This window comes from Thalia democratica, chromosome 2 (genome assembly GCF_965202585.1).
Source record: "Thalia democratica chromosome 2, ktThaDemo2.hap1.1, whole genome shotgun sequence".
Taxonomy (NCBI): Eukaryota; Metazoa; Chordata; class Thaliacea; order Salpida; family Salpidae; genus Thalia; species Thalia democratica.
Window position 1 is genome coordinate 30,697,893 of NC_139166.1, and position 16,930 is coordinate 30,714,822.

Genomic DNA, 16,930 nt, shown 5'->3' on the forward strand with positions numbered 1-16,930 from the left:
TTTTGTAAGTTACATTAAAAAAACACGAAGACTATTTATTTAAACTGTCAGGAAATCAATTGTAGTTAATTAAATGTGACAATAATGCAGGTGACGTTGTCACCACTTCCCCTTCTGACTGCTTCACTTGCCAGTTTGTTGCTTGCTTGCAAGTACCTCCATTCACTAACTTCACCCGTGTATTCGGCTGGTGGTTTGTGGACTTCGTTCTAAAAAATGTTTACTAGCTTTTGTTACAAAAAAAAAGATATGTTAAGAAAATTTTCTACATTGTACTATATAGTTATTTGTCTTAACTAAAAAATATTGCTCAATTTACGTTATGTGCAGTTTACTATTTTATCATACTTGAAAAGGTCGCAATTTTTTTGCCACCGACACCCAGTAGTAAATAAAATATTTAATTTGCACATTTTTATTCTATTTACATTGTACTATACAAATCTAATTATCAAAAAAAGTATTTTTGAAAGATAAACTAACTTTAACAAATTCACAAATGAAGTCGACAGCTTGTTGATTCGTGTAAACTTTCCACAGTCCATCGCAAGCAACTATGACGAACTTGTCATTACAAGTGATCTTGCACCTCTTCACATCCGGTGTATTGCAAACTCCCATCCGTTTATACTGGCCGTCTCCGATAGATCTGGAAACTTCTAATATTCCCAACACTCTTCCGTCTCTGTTAGTAGTTACAAGCATTAATAACATAAAAAATAACTTGTACTCACATTCCAGGTTAATAAACAGCTTACTTTATATTACCATACGTATACATTTTTCCAACAATTTCTATATATTTGTACTCATAATTATAAACACACATATACATAACTGTTCTAAAAGCGCTTTTCCTTGAAGTACAGTAACCTTTCACCTAGATACCGTGCGTACCCAGCCGGCAGTGCGGTACACTACCAATTTTTTTTTTTCTTTATCAAATAATTTATTTTATACATTTTTTCTATTGTTTAAACTTATTTTCTACAATCACTCTTACCCCTAACCCTTACTCTCGATCGGTAAGCGGTTCTCGAATTTGACTGGGTGGGTTTTGATCGAGTGGATTTTGATCGTGTCCCCGGCAGTGCATACTTAGGAAACGTTGGTCTTAAATTACTTACATTAACCATAATACAGACATGTTAAAAGCCACTGAAGTTAAAGCAAAATCCCCTAAAACAAAAACTTTCATCATAAAAACATAACATTTCGTTGAAAGATTATTAACTGTCTTGAACATCATATTAAGTATATGTATTTATGTATGTTTAAAATATTTATTTTAACCCACAAAAGTTTTTTAATCTATCTTGCTCCTTCTACCTTTAAAATTAATTAGTGCATATGATGGAGAGTTATAATTAATTTTTAATTAAAACGTTTGGTAAAACTTATATTTATAAAAGCACGAAAATTTTCTGCTCTATAAATGTTAGAGGTTGTAATTTGTTCTTGCTAATAAACATATATGCATTAATAAGTAAATTAAAAAACTTTCGAAACAAAATTAAGATAATACATATCATAAATTTTTATATATCTCACTGTAACCAAATAACTTATACATTTAACTTCATTCATAAACAGTTACAATATTAAAGTCAGTTTAGTTTAATTTTTAATATTATTTTCTTTCTTACTTTTTTGAGGACTTGAATTAATAAAAATTACCTATTGTCTGTTAATTTCATCATACAATTGAAATAAATTAGTAAAAACGAACAATTTTTCAACCTCACGTGACCTCCACATTTTTCTATCCTCTTTCTTTCGTCATAGTTAGAAGGATTATGTTCCTTGCTTAGTGCAAATCCTTGATTTTTACCGTTTTTATAACGACATAGCACTGCCTAAAATAAACTTTTTTAAGATGTCATAATATGAAGCAGAGTATAACAAAATATCTGAACTTTATAAAAGCAGTTAGTCACTGCTTCATTAAGTTATAACAAATATAAATATTACACAAGTGCAGGAACGTAGCTAGCTCGAAAAAGTTACAAAAAAACAGGGAGACGCATGATGACGTAATAGGCGGTACAGGGCAATTTATACTACCTCTAATTTTATAGTGTTTTTTATTTAAGTATGCAGTTATGTAAAACATAAAAAACAAATGGAATTTTGATGTATAAGAAGTTTACTGTATACAAAGCAGTTTATGTTGCTACACAACAGTGGCATTGCGTGGTATTTTTGTTAGGAGCTGGGAGAAAAAAACCCTAACTTAAAACTTTATTTATTACTTCTAAAAAAGTTAGAGAAACAAAAAAAAAACTTTATGTAAAATAAAAAAATTCCTAGTATTTTTTACTACTTTTTAAAAAAATAAAATTATTCTTGTCCTGCTTGAGTTGCTCCTGCTCAAGTTACCCCTACTCGAGTTGTCCTTGCTCCAGTTGCTCAATTTGTCACTACCTGTCTTTTTGTTCTCCGGTTGTAGTGAACTTTTAACAACGTAAGATCATGGTTTTTAATTGACATTTTAAAAGTCTATATGTTTTAAAAATATTTTTTTACAATGCGTTGCTTTTTAATTAAGAGAAACTGAGCAGAGTTTAATGTTTGTAATTTAAATGTATTTAATTTGTTTAATTGTTCGACAATAAAAGTGCTAAAGAATGTTTAAGCATCAAAATACTCTTAAGCTACTTTAAATGTGTTTTTTAATAAAAAAAAATTGATAATGACAAAATAATTTTATACATAAGATATATTTTTTGAGTCAAATCAGAATTTTACTACTTAACATGTTAGAAATTAGAGGTTTTTTTAGTGATTTTTGTTCAAAATTCCAGGTTTTTTAGCTTAAATTGTTAAATTTCAGGTTTTTTCTAGGTTTCAAGGTTTTTTGGCAACCCTGATCAGGAGAGCAAAACTAAGTATAAAAAAATACTAAAAGCCAAAAAAGCAGGATCTTTTTAAGCTAAAAAATTGAAACAAAAGCGCAAAATGTATACGTTTGCAGAAACCTACAAAGCTACGTGCCTGCACAAGTGAAAAATATGAGAAACTGATATTGATTCAGACAATTCAACCTAAACAAAACTTAAAAAAATAAAATCAAAACTTAAATTATGATCTAGCTTCTTCCGCGATCAGCTTCTTTTAGTTTTATATACTTAGATTAATGTGTTTTGAATACTAATATATACAAAAATTAGTCAAGCGAAACAGACTAAAATTTTAGTTAATTGAATCAGTTGTTGGAAACATACAGGTAAATCCATATACATACATACAGGTACATCCATACATAAGGTACATCCATACATACAGGTACATCCATAAGAGCAATTATAGTGAATTGTTAATTTAAAGTTTCTTGCAGTTTAGATTCTTTTACTGACTCTTTGATTTAGTTTTACCTCAAACTTAAAATATTTATTTTATTATATATATACTTTTATTATATAAAAATAAAACATATATTTAAATTTTAGTGTATTTCAATTTGTTAAAACTCTTTAAAATTTTAATTTAACTATTTTTCTCATTTAAATATATTAAATAATGTAAAATCTCTAGAAATACAGCCTATTTAATATTTATTTATTATAACTTTTAGAGGCAGCAATTGTTCAACAATATTTTTATTTTTCAATTTTTTATTTTACAAAATAATTTTGTTTTTAGCCATGGTTTAGATCAAAAATACTATATAGTTATATAAAATATTTCTGTGAGAAGTTTAAAACTTTGTTGAACAACTGCTGCATCTTAAAGTTATAGTAACCTAAAATACCTTATTCTATATATATAAATGTATGTATACATATAAAGTATTTTCTAAAGAATAATTTTTATATTAAACAAGAATGGCTGCCACAAACTCAGTATACTAAGTACACTCAGGACAACTCTGGATGTTATTAAGTTTGTTAAATATTTGAGGTAACTCAAGACACTTATGCCTATTTATATATTTTTTAAAAACTAATGCTAACTAAGGTTTTTATAAAAAAATCAGGGGAATTTAAAGTTTAAAAGTTAATAGTTCTACAACCTTGGCACAAAATATATAAGAGGCTTCCGAAAGAAGGTTTCATACTACAAATAATAGTAAAAGTAAAAAACTTCATGATAACGACTTGTTTTTACTCACAACAGCTGTTGATCCACGGTATCGACTTGACTTTTCCCTGCTAATCTTAAACAGAAGGTTGTAAGGCTACTGAAATCAGAAGTAAAAAATCATAATTGTAGTGAGACTGGTTAATGTGATCAAGTTCCTCTAGTACCGACTAATAAACTTAAAGCTCAACTACCTAAAATGATGTTCCCAAAAATTTTTTGTTGTTCTATTCTACATTTAAATCGGAAACAAGTGCAAACACTCACGAAAGTGAGCAACAAGATTCAGTTGATCAAGAGATTGAGACAGATTTTTTTTTGGCTGAAGAAAATTTATCTGCTGAAGAAGTTAAAGAAGCTGAAGTCTTGTCTTGGTAGAACTCAAACAAGAAAAATACGCACATCTTGCCAGGTTTGCAAGAAAGTATCTTTTGAAACCACCATCTTCTGTTTATTCTGAATGGTTATTTTCAGAAGCTGGTAACTTGTACGAACAAAAGCGAAATCGATTGCTTCCTAAAACCGGCTAAAAACTTTTATTTCCTCATCATAACTTGAAAAAACAAGAATAGGTTTCTTTGTCGCTTTTTGCGTTGATATGAGTAAATGCTATTTACTAAGTTACTTACTTTTATATATGTAAACAGTTGCTAAAGAAGTTATTTTTTATCTTATAGTTCGAACTGTTGTAATTCAAGTTTTAAAGTAACCCTTATCATAAAAAAAAAAACAAAGTTCGTTAATTTTTAAAGCATTGTAAAAATTAATTATTTTTATTTTACATCATACAGGATAAAAAATTCAAGTTTAGTCGTTTAAGTAGCTCGAAATTTAACATTCAAACTGAGATTTTGTATAGGTGTTTTTTTTACAACGTTCTTTTTCCTAGTATTCAAATAAAATATTTAGACAATACCATTGTGTTTTTTTTCAAGAAAATGTTTGTATAAAACAATTTTAACTAATTAATGGCATTATAATATTTTTTTTTCTCTATTGAAACTAATTAAATCTTATAACATTTAGGATTCGGTTCCGGCCAGATCTTCAATTAAAAAAGGATCTGGATCCGGTAGATCACTAAATCAAAGCAATAAAACCTTGCTTAAGTCTTCAGAACTAAAATTTGGACATTATACTCTCAGATTTAGATTTTTTTGGGACTTGCTATTTTATAATAATTGATCAAAATTAAAAATACTTTAAGTTGTTAACAAATGTTATAACAAATAACAAAAAACCAATATTTCAGTCAATGGGAAGATGTGGTTGAGTGATAAAATGAAAGTTGAGAAAAAAGTACAGAGTGTTATGTACAAACATGATTGATTTTCATTTTAAAGGTCAACGAAATTATTTTATCAAATACTTCCTTACTTTTTATTAACTTTAATAAAATTTTGTCCAAATATATATATTTTAACACAAAAGACTAACTTATCAGCTGTAAAGTATTAATGCATTATTTTACAATTTTGAAACTTATAAGGAAATAATTAACTCACTTAAAACTTCCGACAGTGATTTTAAAGTTTTTGTCTGCTATAAATTTGTACTAAATATCCTTTTAATCTATTAGCTCAAATCAAATACTAAATTTTACATTCTGAAAGTAATGTAATTACTAAAAAATCATACGATAAAAAATTCAACTACGTAATTTTGCTATTTCTAAAACTAAATAAAATAAATTAATCTAAATTTACACATAAATGATTTATTCAAAATCCTTAACCTTAATCATTAAAATAATTTTTTATTCAGAAAAACACAATAACCTTACTGTCTCCTAGATTACAAATATACATGAAGTCATCTAGCATGAGAAGGCAACAGGCAGTTGTTCCATCTTTCCATGCTGGTGAACTGGTCAATAAATTTATGCATGCAAATGAGGTGACCATTTATTACAAAACTTAAAATAGAAATTTATTTTCATTTTCAAAAACATATTTAAATAAGTTACATAAACTAGTTTTGTTATTTTTTATTTGTACAGATATTAATTAGTTTTAATTTTATATCCTAATAGTTTCAATCCCTTAAAACTATAGAAGAAGAATATGTTTAAAAACATTATTTTTGATCAAACTAAACGAAAAGTTACAATTGAATTTTAAAAGTAATTAAGTAAAATAATCGCATTAAGATTTTCTTGACACATATTTATAATTAAAACATAACAAGCAAAACTTGAGTTCTAAGTTAAAAATATCAACGGTAAGGAAAAGAATCATAACAGTTTTTCAAACTAAGTATTTGTGTATCAATAGCCACTGTATTTAATGTAAATGTGTGAACTTCATAGAAGTATCTAAAACGAACTATAAAATACTTTTTAGAAAATTTGTAAGTTTTACTTTATTTTAAGAAAACTTTAGATTTATTAAAATTTATTTTAAGAACATACAGAGTGCAACTGGTTGTCTTAATTTTTTTCTGAAAAAAAGTATCTACTTTCTTTGAATTCTTTCCTCAAATTTTGTAAAACAATATTTTATTAAGTTTAAAAACTTTTGAGTAAAATTAATTTTTTAAGTTAAAAACTTAAGAAGTAAATTTCAAAAAATAAAACTTAAACTCAAACTATTTTTAAATCAGTTACGAAATAAATTGAAAAATTAAAGAAAGTAGATTGAAAACTGTATAAGACGTATACTTTTATTGTAATAGTAGTTTTATATTTTTAAATGCAAACTGAATAAATAACCGAGCAAATTCTTCAACTTTTAGCAATAATCTTAGAAACAATTTAAATTTTTTGACGCTGTCAAAAACACCTTATAAGTAAAACAAAAATTTACAAACCAGGATCAACTTTTTTAAACCAGTTATAGTATAACCCCATATACACCTAAATCTTTATTTCTGCTTTGATTAAAAAAATCAACAACTATGTTTAACTTTGTAACTAAATCTTATATAAAGCTTCATCAGTTTACAGGCTTTTACTGTTACTGAGAGTGAATTATAAGTCTTAAGAAAATAATTAAAAAAAATTTTAAAACAATAACGATTATTAGAAAAACTATAAGCAATTCAGTTTAATGTAAATGTGCTAGCTGCATTAATATTTTTTTAAAAATAATATGAACCATTTATACTTATAAAACGCGTGCAAAATTAATTTCTTGAAAATTAAGCTAACTAATAGTTTAATACCATAAAAATGCAAACAAGTTTTACTATGAACACTTTTTAACTATGGTCATTTATTTTGAATTAGTTCTCTAATCTTGTACAAACTCAATTTAAATTCGAGAAATAAATAGAGAAAAAAATAAACTAAGGTAAGTGCCAAAAATTTGCCCCTTTATTTCAATCTTAAGAAAAGTTGCTATAAAAGAAGCATTAAAATATTTTATTCTATTGTTGAAATTTTTTAGATCACACTTAAATTACAATAAAACACTATAAAATTTAATTAAGATAAGTTTTTTATGTAAAAATACTTTTTACGAGGTTACAAAACACTGGGTTTACTTAATATAGCTTTAAACAATAACAAAATAAAAATTTATTAATCAACTATATACATACATAGTTTTTTTTTCAAATTCAATATTGTTAAAAATAGTTTAATGCAAAATATACAAGCGTTAAAGAAATAACTTACATTGGTTAGACAGGGATTTAAATTGTTTTATATAATGAACCACACTGTAAAAATAAACATTTAAATGAACAGTAAAATGGACTTTAAGTACAACTTAGATCTTTAGTATAATGTACTCAGAAAAAAAGTTGTTTGAGAAAAGTTTACCAATAAGGGCTTATAAAATAAATAATTAAACTTATATCTAAATCTCATTATACTAGGTTTATCAAGTAGGTAGTCATATACTTAATATTAATAGTTAGGCACAATTAGTTTAAACTTTAGACAAAACATACTTATTTGATGCAATTTTCAGAAAATCATTGTCCGTTTGCTTGAATGACTCAATTATGCTTGTTTTTATTTCTTTGTCAAAGTTTTCTGACTCAGCTATTAAAAAAAACTTTAACAAAACTACATATAACATTGAAAAAAGATATTTTAAATTTTTTAGTTAACATTTTAAATGTATTTATTTAGACTATAAATAACTAAATATTGTTTTATTTTTTAAATAAAAGTTACTAAAGTTAAATTTATGATTTTAAATTAATGCATTTTTTTGAAGTCAAAAATTAATTGATTTTACTAATTAAAAAACAAATTAACCAATAATTAACCTTTAGGCATGAGTTTGTAAATATTTTTATGTAAATTATGACCACAAAATTTCGATGCTCTCATACCAGCATGTCCATCAAAAACTGCAAAATATGCAACCCTTGAACTGTAATAATAAAGATATTAGTGACTGGTAGTCAAGTGTGTTTATTTTACATACTGACTTTAAAATTAAATAATTTTCATTCTTATCTTAAATACTTAAAATCAACAAACTTTTTATATAAAGAGTATAATTAATTGTAAAATGTAAATAGTTTTAATTTGACTAGATTTAAATTTGTAAAATTAAATATTTAGGTTTTTAAAAAAGGTATTAAATTTTTTTAGGTTAGGTTGCTAAATGTGTTTGGCAAATTTTCTCCAGGTTTTCAAAATTTCCTCCAGGTTTTTAAAAGTACACATTTTTGGGTCTATTTTTAGTTTACAGTTAAGTTTAAGGTAATAAACTGTGTTAAATTGTATAAAAATATTGAAAAGAAACTGTAAAGCTACTTTTAATTCCTTTTTTTAATCATAAAAATTTTTGAAGATGACCATGGTTGCCACTGATCAAGCTGAGAAAAATTTCCTGACTTTTACCTGCCTTTTAACCAAAATTTTCCTGACTTTTCTAAATCAAACTCTTAAATTAAACTTAGTCTAAAATACATAATCTAATACTTAAAACTATATAAAGCTTTCAATCTAATTTTATTACAGGTTAAAAACAACAGTTTTTTGCTGAATTCTATCATCAAACTTCCAGTACACCACTTAAACCATCTGTGTATGATTGATGTTTGTCATAAACAGCTCTATCAGCAAAATACTTGTATTATTACCTTATAAACACAGCTTGTCTGAAAAAAGACACAATTTTTTAGCATTTCCTAGCATAAATGTATCTAGATAAACAAACGACATATAAGGAACTTTAAAAAGTTTTATAAAGGATAATTTACTAAATTATACCAGGTGAAGGCATTGGAAATAAAATTAAATATTTTTGTAAATTTCTAGGAAAATTTTGGAATTTTTCCTGACTTTAAAGGACTTTTAATTAATTTTTACCATTTGAAGGCTTTAATATTGTAACTTGTTTTAAATTAAACAATTTAAAGTTTTCGACTTAAATGTCTTTAAGGATATTTTTATCCAATATTTGTTTTAACAGTTTATTTTTCAGACCTGTTTACAACAACTGAGGATCTACTATATGCAAGTATAGGAGTGAAACATTGTTTTGTTAGTAATAAACTGCTGAAATAAATATTGGATTGAAGGCTTTAGAAAACAAGGAATTTTGTAAATTTAAACTGACAAAATCTGACTTTTTTCCAAATTTTATCAAATTTCCTAACTTTTCTTGACTTTTTTTCAAAACCCCCCATTTTTTCCTGACTTTTGTCATTTTTTAAAATTTCTCCTGACTTTTCCTGATTTTTCCTGACCGAGTGGCAACCCTGGATGACAATTTTTTTATCTATATTGTAGATTTTTTGAGTCAAATTAAAATTTAACTACTTAACATGTAAAAATTGTTAAAATTTCCAGGTTTTTCCATGAATTTTAGTGATTTTGTTCAAAATTCAAGGTTTTTCTAGGTTTTTTTTTTAATTTCTCAAATTCCTGGTTTTTCCAGGTTTCAAGGATTTTTGGCAATTCTGATAAAATTTAACTAAATTGGTCTAAAATAATTTAATTAACTTAAAAAACTTTCTCTAAGAACATATTTAAAAACCAAACAAACAATTTAGATGAGAGTTGTGGAAATTCATGAATACAATCAGTTAGACAAGTGTGATAATCTTGCATTTCATCTCTTTCTCCTTGCCTTTCACCAACATAATACGCCAGCTTTACTATTTTATGAAAACCTTATTTGTTTATCTACGATGATTTTAAAACTGTTCATACTTAATTTATTTTTTTGTATTCGTTATATATTGGGTTTAAATTTTTAACTGAAAGTTTTTTTTTTTTAAACCATTGTTTAAGTCAGGAGTCGGCAGGTCAAAAAAAAGAACATGTTTAATATGGTTATAAAAACACACTTTTTACTTTTTTTTTTTTTGAAAAAATAAAAAATGGGCGACAGATTACCTTTTATAGATAAAACTAACTTTTTTTTTAAAACAGAGTTATATTAAATTTGTTGAAACAAAATAATAAATACAGCCCACAGGCTGCAGTTTGCTGACCCCTAGTTTTAGCAGTCCATGTTTTAATTCCTGGGCCCTACATTGGACAATTGACAAAAACAAAGTTTTGACAATAAGAAAACTTTTTCAAAATATAAATTGATTAAAATATTTAAAAATTTTTTTTAAGTTGCTTGTGTTAATTCAAGTTTAAAAGCTCAAAAATTGTTTTTTAAAGTATATGTCTTTTTAAAAGTAAGAGTTATGTAACTTTACAGGGTTAAAAATAAGTTATATTACCTGCTAAAATAGTATACTAAAATAAAGTAATCAAGTTTGCTACAGGGTTCGTGCGCGAATTTTTTTTCATTTAGCCTGACTGAGACCAATTTAGCTTGACATTTTTTCAAAGTAAGGAAAATCCTCTTTAGAAGTCGTTTTAGGTATTGGGGGTACTTGATTAGTACTATTGTAGTCTCTGACTTCAACCAGCTTTATCTTAAAAAATATTTCAAGCTTTTAAAATCTGCAGAAAGCAACTCATAGCTTAGTTACAACTCAATAAAATAAGACTTAATTGTGAAAAAGGTGATTGACCTCCCTTATGCCCTTAACATAACAAATTCAATGATAAGTTTTAAAATAAGTGTTATATCTAATCTATTACTAGTGTAAAAATTTAATATATATTACTAAACGTAATTGTTCAATTTAATTAAGCACTAAGTAAAAACATTATAACCAGTAGATTTATAATAAAACAGGGTTGCCACTCGTTTTTTCAAATTTTTTTCCAGGTTTTCCAAATTTCTTCTATGTTTTTGAAAGTACACATTTTTGGGTCTATTTTTAGTTTAAAGTTAAGTTTAGGGTAAGAAACTGTGTTAAATATTAAAAAAACATTGAAAAGATACTGTAAAGCTTCTTTAAATATGTTTTTTAATAATAAAAAAATTTGATGATGAAAAATTTTATTTATTTATATGATATAATTTTTGTGTCAAATCGAAATTTTACTAGTGAACATATGATTTTTGTTCAAAATTCCAGAATTTTTCGAAATCTCCCAAATTACATGTTTTTCCAGGATTCCAGGTAAAGTTGCAACCCTGATAAAACGATATGTCGTGTTTTATTAGAATTTAAAATTAAACGCTTACACGATTAAAAAAATAAGTAAAATATGTTTATTATAGTATTTTAACTGATACTTAAAATTAATACATAATTATAAATCCTAAACTTTAAGTAAATACAGTGATTGTTGATGTCGTATCAGATTTAAATAGCTTACACTTAAATAAAATAAAAAATCTTTAACATTTTGTTTTGTGAAGAAAAACTAATTATATCTAAAATTTGTACTCCCACAAAACTTATTACTTATATCTTAAAGCCAAGTTTTAGTGTTGTAAATATATCTAATAAATTTAAGCAAACAGTAAAACATATGAATAAACTGCTAAGAGATTTAATCTAAAAAGTATTTGGTATAAAGCCTTTAAATTAGAAATTAAAACAGTTCAACCAACTAAGCTCTGTAAAACATAGCTGGTGTAAACAAATTCAAACAAACAGCTAAGTTGTTGAACTAAACTGCAATGTTTAAACTATTTTTTTTTTATGATTTTTCATAATTATGACATATATAATCTACTCAAAACAAAACAATGAAGATTTTTATTTTTTTTTTAATGATTCAACAAAAGGTTTTAAGCATTTATTTTTACAAATACTGACTGTTTTTTTCTTTGATAACTAATTATTTGATAACTAATAATTTTAAAATAAGTTCACATATCAATTTGGTCTTAAAAGGGTTTCTCAATCTCTTTTTTTTTAATTTTCAAGCATTTGAACTGAGAAAAACTGAGAGCCTCAAATTTTTAAATAAAAAAACTGATTTAGCCTGACGTTTTTCAACTTTTTTCAAAAAAACTGATTTAGCCTGACGCGCACGAACCCTGTTGCTAGCATAGATACAAATGTATTAAGTAAGTCTTAAAAATTAAAATCACTTAAATGTGTTAAAAACTTTTTTAGCTAAACTAAGGGAAATAAGTAATACCTGTATTACTAGACTTTAGCTTCTTTTTTTCAACTTCATCTATTTGAAGAGAAGTTCTTTTTCTTGAATCACCTTAAAATAATCAAGAAAAATTATTATTGACAGTAAAAGTTTATTTATAAAAAAGTGAAAAAAATAAAAAATACTTTTAAGCAAATAGCATTCAAAGGTTTTTGATTTTTGAGTAAAGCTCAAGTCTAACTTATACACTGTGAAATACTTTTTAGCTATTTTGCTTAGTATTAGATAATAGTAATTAAGTCTGATCAATAGATTTACTTAACGTAATTGTTAGAACATATTACAAACAATTAAATTAATCCATTGAATTAAATCAATAAAACTATGAATGGGATTAGCAACATAACCAAGGAATCTTTTTTATACTGCTAAAAAACTTATTCAAAAAATCAATAAGTTAAATTGGTTTATAAATAAAGAGGGCTCGTTTTTGGCAAATCATCAACCTTACTTAGCATTAGCTACTATTACTAAAAAATTTTTAGAATATAGTAAAGTGCTTATTCACTTATACGGTCGCACACTTATCCGGACAGCTTCAGTCCAGAAGAAAATTCAAAAAAAAAAACTATATCAAACACAAAATTATTTGAGAAATTCAAATATTTAAGCTTTCATGCTGGGAGAAAACTAGATGGGAAAAGTAGTTTTAAAAATTTTGCAACTTAGTTTATTATTATTACGTAATAATACTAATCATGCTTACATTCCAACTTTATTCAAATAAGTTTATCTATTGAAAACCTTTGTAAGTAAAAAAAGTCAGTTTTTAGATTTTTTTTCAACAATTTATTATTATTTAAAATATGAGTTAAAGTTTTTTTGATAGTTGATTAAATTCTAAGTTTTTGGAAAATAGATGTATATCAATTCTTTTATGTTTGATTTCTAATTCAACTTATATTATAAAAGTTGTTATTTCAAACGCTTTTTGTTTAAAATGAGGTGCATGACATTTTTTAAAACTTATTTTCAAGTTATACAAGTTTGACACACTCAACATACTAGGTTTTTAAAATGATCAAGACATCAAAAAAAAAGAAAACGAGTTGCACTAATCATTGAAAATAAACTAGAAGTTTGTAAAATGGTAAAATTAACTATGTGATAAAGTATTTTAAAATGTAGCAGTTTAGCAAAGACAAGTTGACTTTGTACGGCATTTCAAAAAGTGAAGAAAAGTTTAAAGCAGGAAATGAGGAGCTTAGATTTTATTGTTTATTCCATAATATCAGGGTTGCCACTCGTTTTTTCAAATTTTTTCCAGGTTTTCCAAATTTCTTCCAGGTTTTTAAAAGTAAACATTTTCGAGTCTATTTTTAGTTTTAAGTTAATTTCTTTAAAAGAAACTGTGTTAAATAGTACAAAAAAAAATAAGAATGCTGTAAAGTGACTTAAAATGTGTTTTTTAATAAAAAAAATTTCGATGATGACAAAAAAATCTTATTTATATGATAGATTTTTTGTGTCAAATTGAAATTTTAGTACTAAAAATGTTAAAATTATTAAAAATTCCAGGTTTTTTTCAAAATTTCTCAAATTCCAGATGTTTCCAGGTTATTTTTGCCTAAATTGTCGAATTCCAGGTTTTTCCAGGTTAAGTGGCAACCCTGATAATATACAGCAGTTTATTATGGAAAAAATTATTCTTCTTTGTACTTATCCGGACATAATTACAGAAAAGTCTTGCCAAACATGTCCGGATAAGCGAATAAGCACTATATTTGAAAAATTTTATATATAAGGGTGTTAAGTTAATACTCTAAAAGATTCTTCTAAAAGTTGCAAGTAAGGGTAAAAATTCTTTAAAAAAGCTTTATAAGTTTGAGAGTAGTATGAGTCAAAAAAAGTGGCTTAGTAATCATTAAAAAATTTTATTTACAAGCAAATAGTAATTAAAGTCATTGATAATCTAATTTTAAAATATTAATTTTATTTAACCACCTTTTCTTAAAACTAATTTAGCTGTTATTCACATCTAAATAATAAAAATATACATTACAGTAAAATAAGTTACCAGAACTATCTATTGCTTTTTCGTCACTTGTTGAAGCCATGGTAAATTGTATAATCTATAATTTTTTTTTAAATAAAGCTGTTTTAAATAATTATCAATCATAAATTTTTTTTTTAGGACAACAAATTTTATTTAGGCTATAACTAGAAAAAAATTTTTTAAATCATAAATTGATAAAAACTTTTTGAAATGCATGCCCTAAAAAGCAACACAATACTTTGAGTATAAAACAGTATAAAATCTTATTTTAACTGCTTTATCATTATATTTTCCAAAAAAAAAAGGAAAAAAAATGTCTTTCATGAAGTTAATGGCAGGTAATTAACTCATGTCAATCAAACACCATTTATTGCTGAGCACATTCGGTTTTTTGAAAATTTTCAAAATCTTCTTTTGTTATCTTTTTGCATTTATTTGATTGACTGCTATTTGACTGCTTTACTGGTGTGCACTTGATTTTATTTTGAAGTTGCTTGAGTGAAGAAGGGCTTTTTTGGTCCATGCCTTTAACTGGAGAAATGTTTTCTTTGCTTTGTAATTTTGGACTCTCCTTGCACTCTACAAAGCTATCGTCACTTTCTGTGTCTACAACAGTTTCTGTTTTTATTTCACATGTCATGTTAACTGGTCTGTCCACCTTATCTCCAACTTTAAGCTTGAGCAAATTTATTTCCATTTTATCCTTGATTGCTTTATTGGACAACTTGCTTATATTGTCTTGAAGAGGTGCAATTTGAGCTTCAGCTCGTGTACGCTTTTCTATCTCATCAGTTAAACATAAGCTTTCATTCCAAAGTTCCTTTTTCAGTTTTCTGATTTCTTCATCTTTGACATCACATTGTTTTTCTAGGTATTCTACAAATACTGATTTTTCAATAGCTTTTTCTTTTGTTTCCTGCTTACTTTTTGGTGACTTTTTAAGTATATTTTCAATTCTTCCTTGTAAAGCAATATTTTCTAGAATTAGCTTTTTTTTCTCTCTAGTTAGCAAGTTAATTTCAGACTCCATTCTAAAAACTATATCATTTACTTTTTCATTAGAATCAGAACTGCGCATCATTGTATTAATTTGTGCTTTCAAGGTCATGTTGTAGCCTTCCATTTGATCTTTTTCTGATTTTAAATTTTTTATGAAAGCTTCCGAATGAAGCAGTTTTTGCTGGGCTTTCACCCTGCGGTCATCAACTTCTGCAAAAAGGGAATTACCTTGTCTATCAACATCTTCTACCCTCAAATGGTCCAACTCTACAGCCATTAATTCCATTTCCTGTCTGTTCTTTTCAATCTTGTTACCATACTCTATGTTTGAGTGTATGAGATCATCCTTTTCAGCTTTCAAAGTTTCAATTTGCTCAGTTAATTTTTCAAAAGCATCATTAAAATAGTTTTCCATTGTCTCAAGTTTCTCTTCATATGATCTAATTATCTCCCTTTTATCTGTCTCAAATTTTGAAGTATTAAAATTTGAGGTATGACTTTTATCAAGGACTTCAGTACTTTTATCTAAAGATTCTTCTTTTTTAAAATCTAATTCAGCTTTTAATGATTTAACTTCATCAGTAAGCTGTAAACACTTGGACTTTTTCAAGTCAAGTTGCTGTTCAGTGGCTTCTAAGTGGTCTCTTATATCTCTGTTTACAGATTTGTGTTTTGAAACCATTTCTTTAATCTTATCTTCATAGTCTTTTTTAATTTTGTCATTTTCATCTTGAAGTATGGAGTAATCCATATTATCTAGCTGATTTTTCAGCATTTTATTTTCATTCAATGTGCAAAAATTTTCCTGTTTTAGACTTTCATTTAATTTTCTTAGCTTATTCATTTCATCACAGTCGTCTTCATTCTTACTAAGCAAAAACTGATAGCCTTCTTTCTGTTCTTTGAGTTGCAACTGAAGGCTTTCAATAAGTTTTTCTTGTTGTAAATATGTTGATTCATTCATTTTATATATTTTAAAAATCCTAAAAATTGTTTTTTCTTACAAAATGTTAGGTAACTTCCTGAGTTTCTAAACTTCATATATACTACTTAAGCCTTACTTTAAAAACAATGGGTTTAGTAAATAAGTACTAACAGTTATGAAAAATCAGGACTGTTTTTGCAGTTACTACTTACCTACTATCCTTAAACTATAAAATTCTAATGCTTACCACTTTTAATAAAAGTATAAGATATTTTATTTAAAATCAATAATAAAAATTATAAAATAATTAAAACTAGGTGTTAAAAGACTATTTACATTTTTATTTTTTTATTATTTTAGAAATCCATCAATTGTCTTGTAAACTATTTAATTTTTTAAACCCAAATTCTAAAATGACAAAAAGTATTTAGATAGTTTAAAATTACATTGAGTAAAAAGCTTATAGAAAAATTATGGATTAAAAATATAATTATACTAA

General features: G+C 25.7%; 1 protein-coding gene across 1 annotated transcript; it reads right to left on the bottom strand.

Moving 5' to 3' along the window:
• Positions 1-65: 65 nt before the first annotated feature.
• On the bottom strand, positions 66-16,484 carry LOC145828533 (uncharacterized). The gene is made up of 9 exons (XM_082936289.1): positions 14,889-16,484; positions 12,491-12,562; positions 10,032-10,143; positions 8,299-8,405; positions 7,975-8,068; positions 5,859-5,946; positions 1,741-1,856; positions 484-685; positions 66-209 (listed from the first exon to the last, which is right to left on the bottom strand). The coding sequence occupies exons 1-9, from the start codon at positions 16,468-16,470 to the stop codon at positions 66-68; spliced, it is 2,517 nt and encodes an 838-aa protein (XP_082792415.1). The 5' UTR covers positions 16,471-16,484.
• Between the last annotated feature and the right edge of the window lie 446 nt (positions 16,485-16,930).

What these genes read in the sequence shown, in the direction of transcription:
- LOC145828533 (XM_082936289.1), bottom strand. Translation starts at nt 16,470, where the DNA reads ATGAATGAATCAACATATTTACAACAAGAAAAACTTATTGAAAGCCTT. An exon ending in AAATTTTCAAAAAACCGAAT is followed by an intron (nt 12,563 to 14,888) that starts GTGCTCAGCAAT and finishes GATTATTTTAAG; the next exon opens with GTGATTCAAGAAAAAGAACT. An exon ending in AAATGTGGAGGTCACGTGAG is followed by an intron (nt 686 to 1,740) that starts GTTGAAAAATTG and finishes AACTACTAACAG; the next exon opens with AGACGGAAGAGTGTTGGGAA.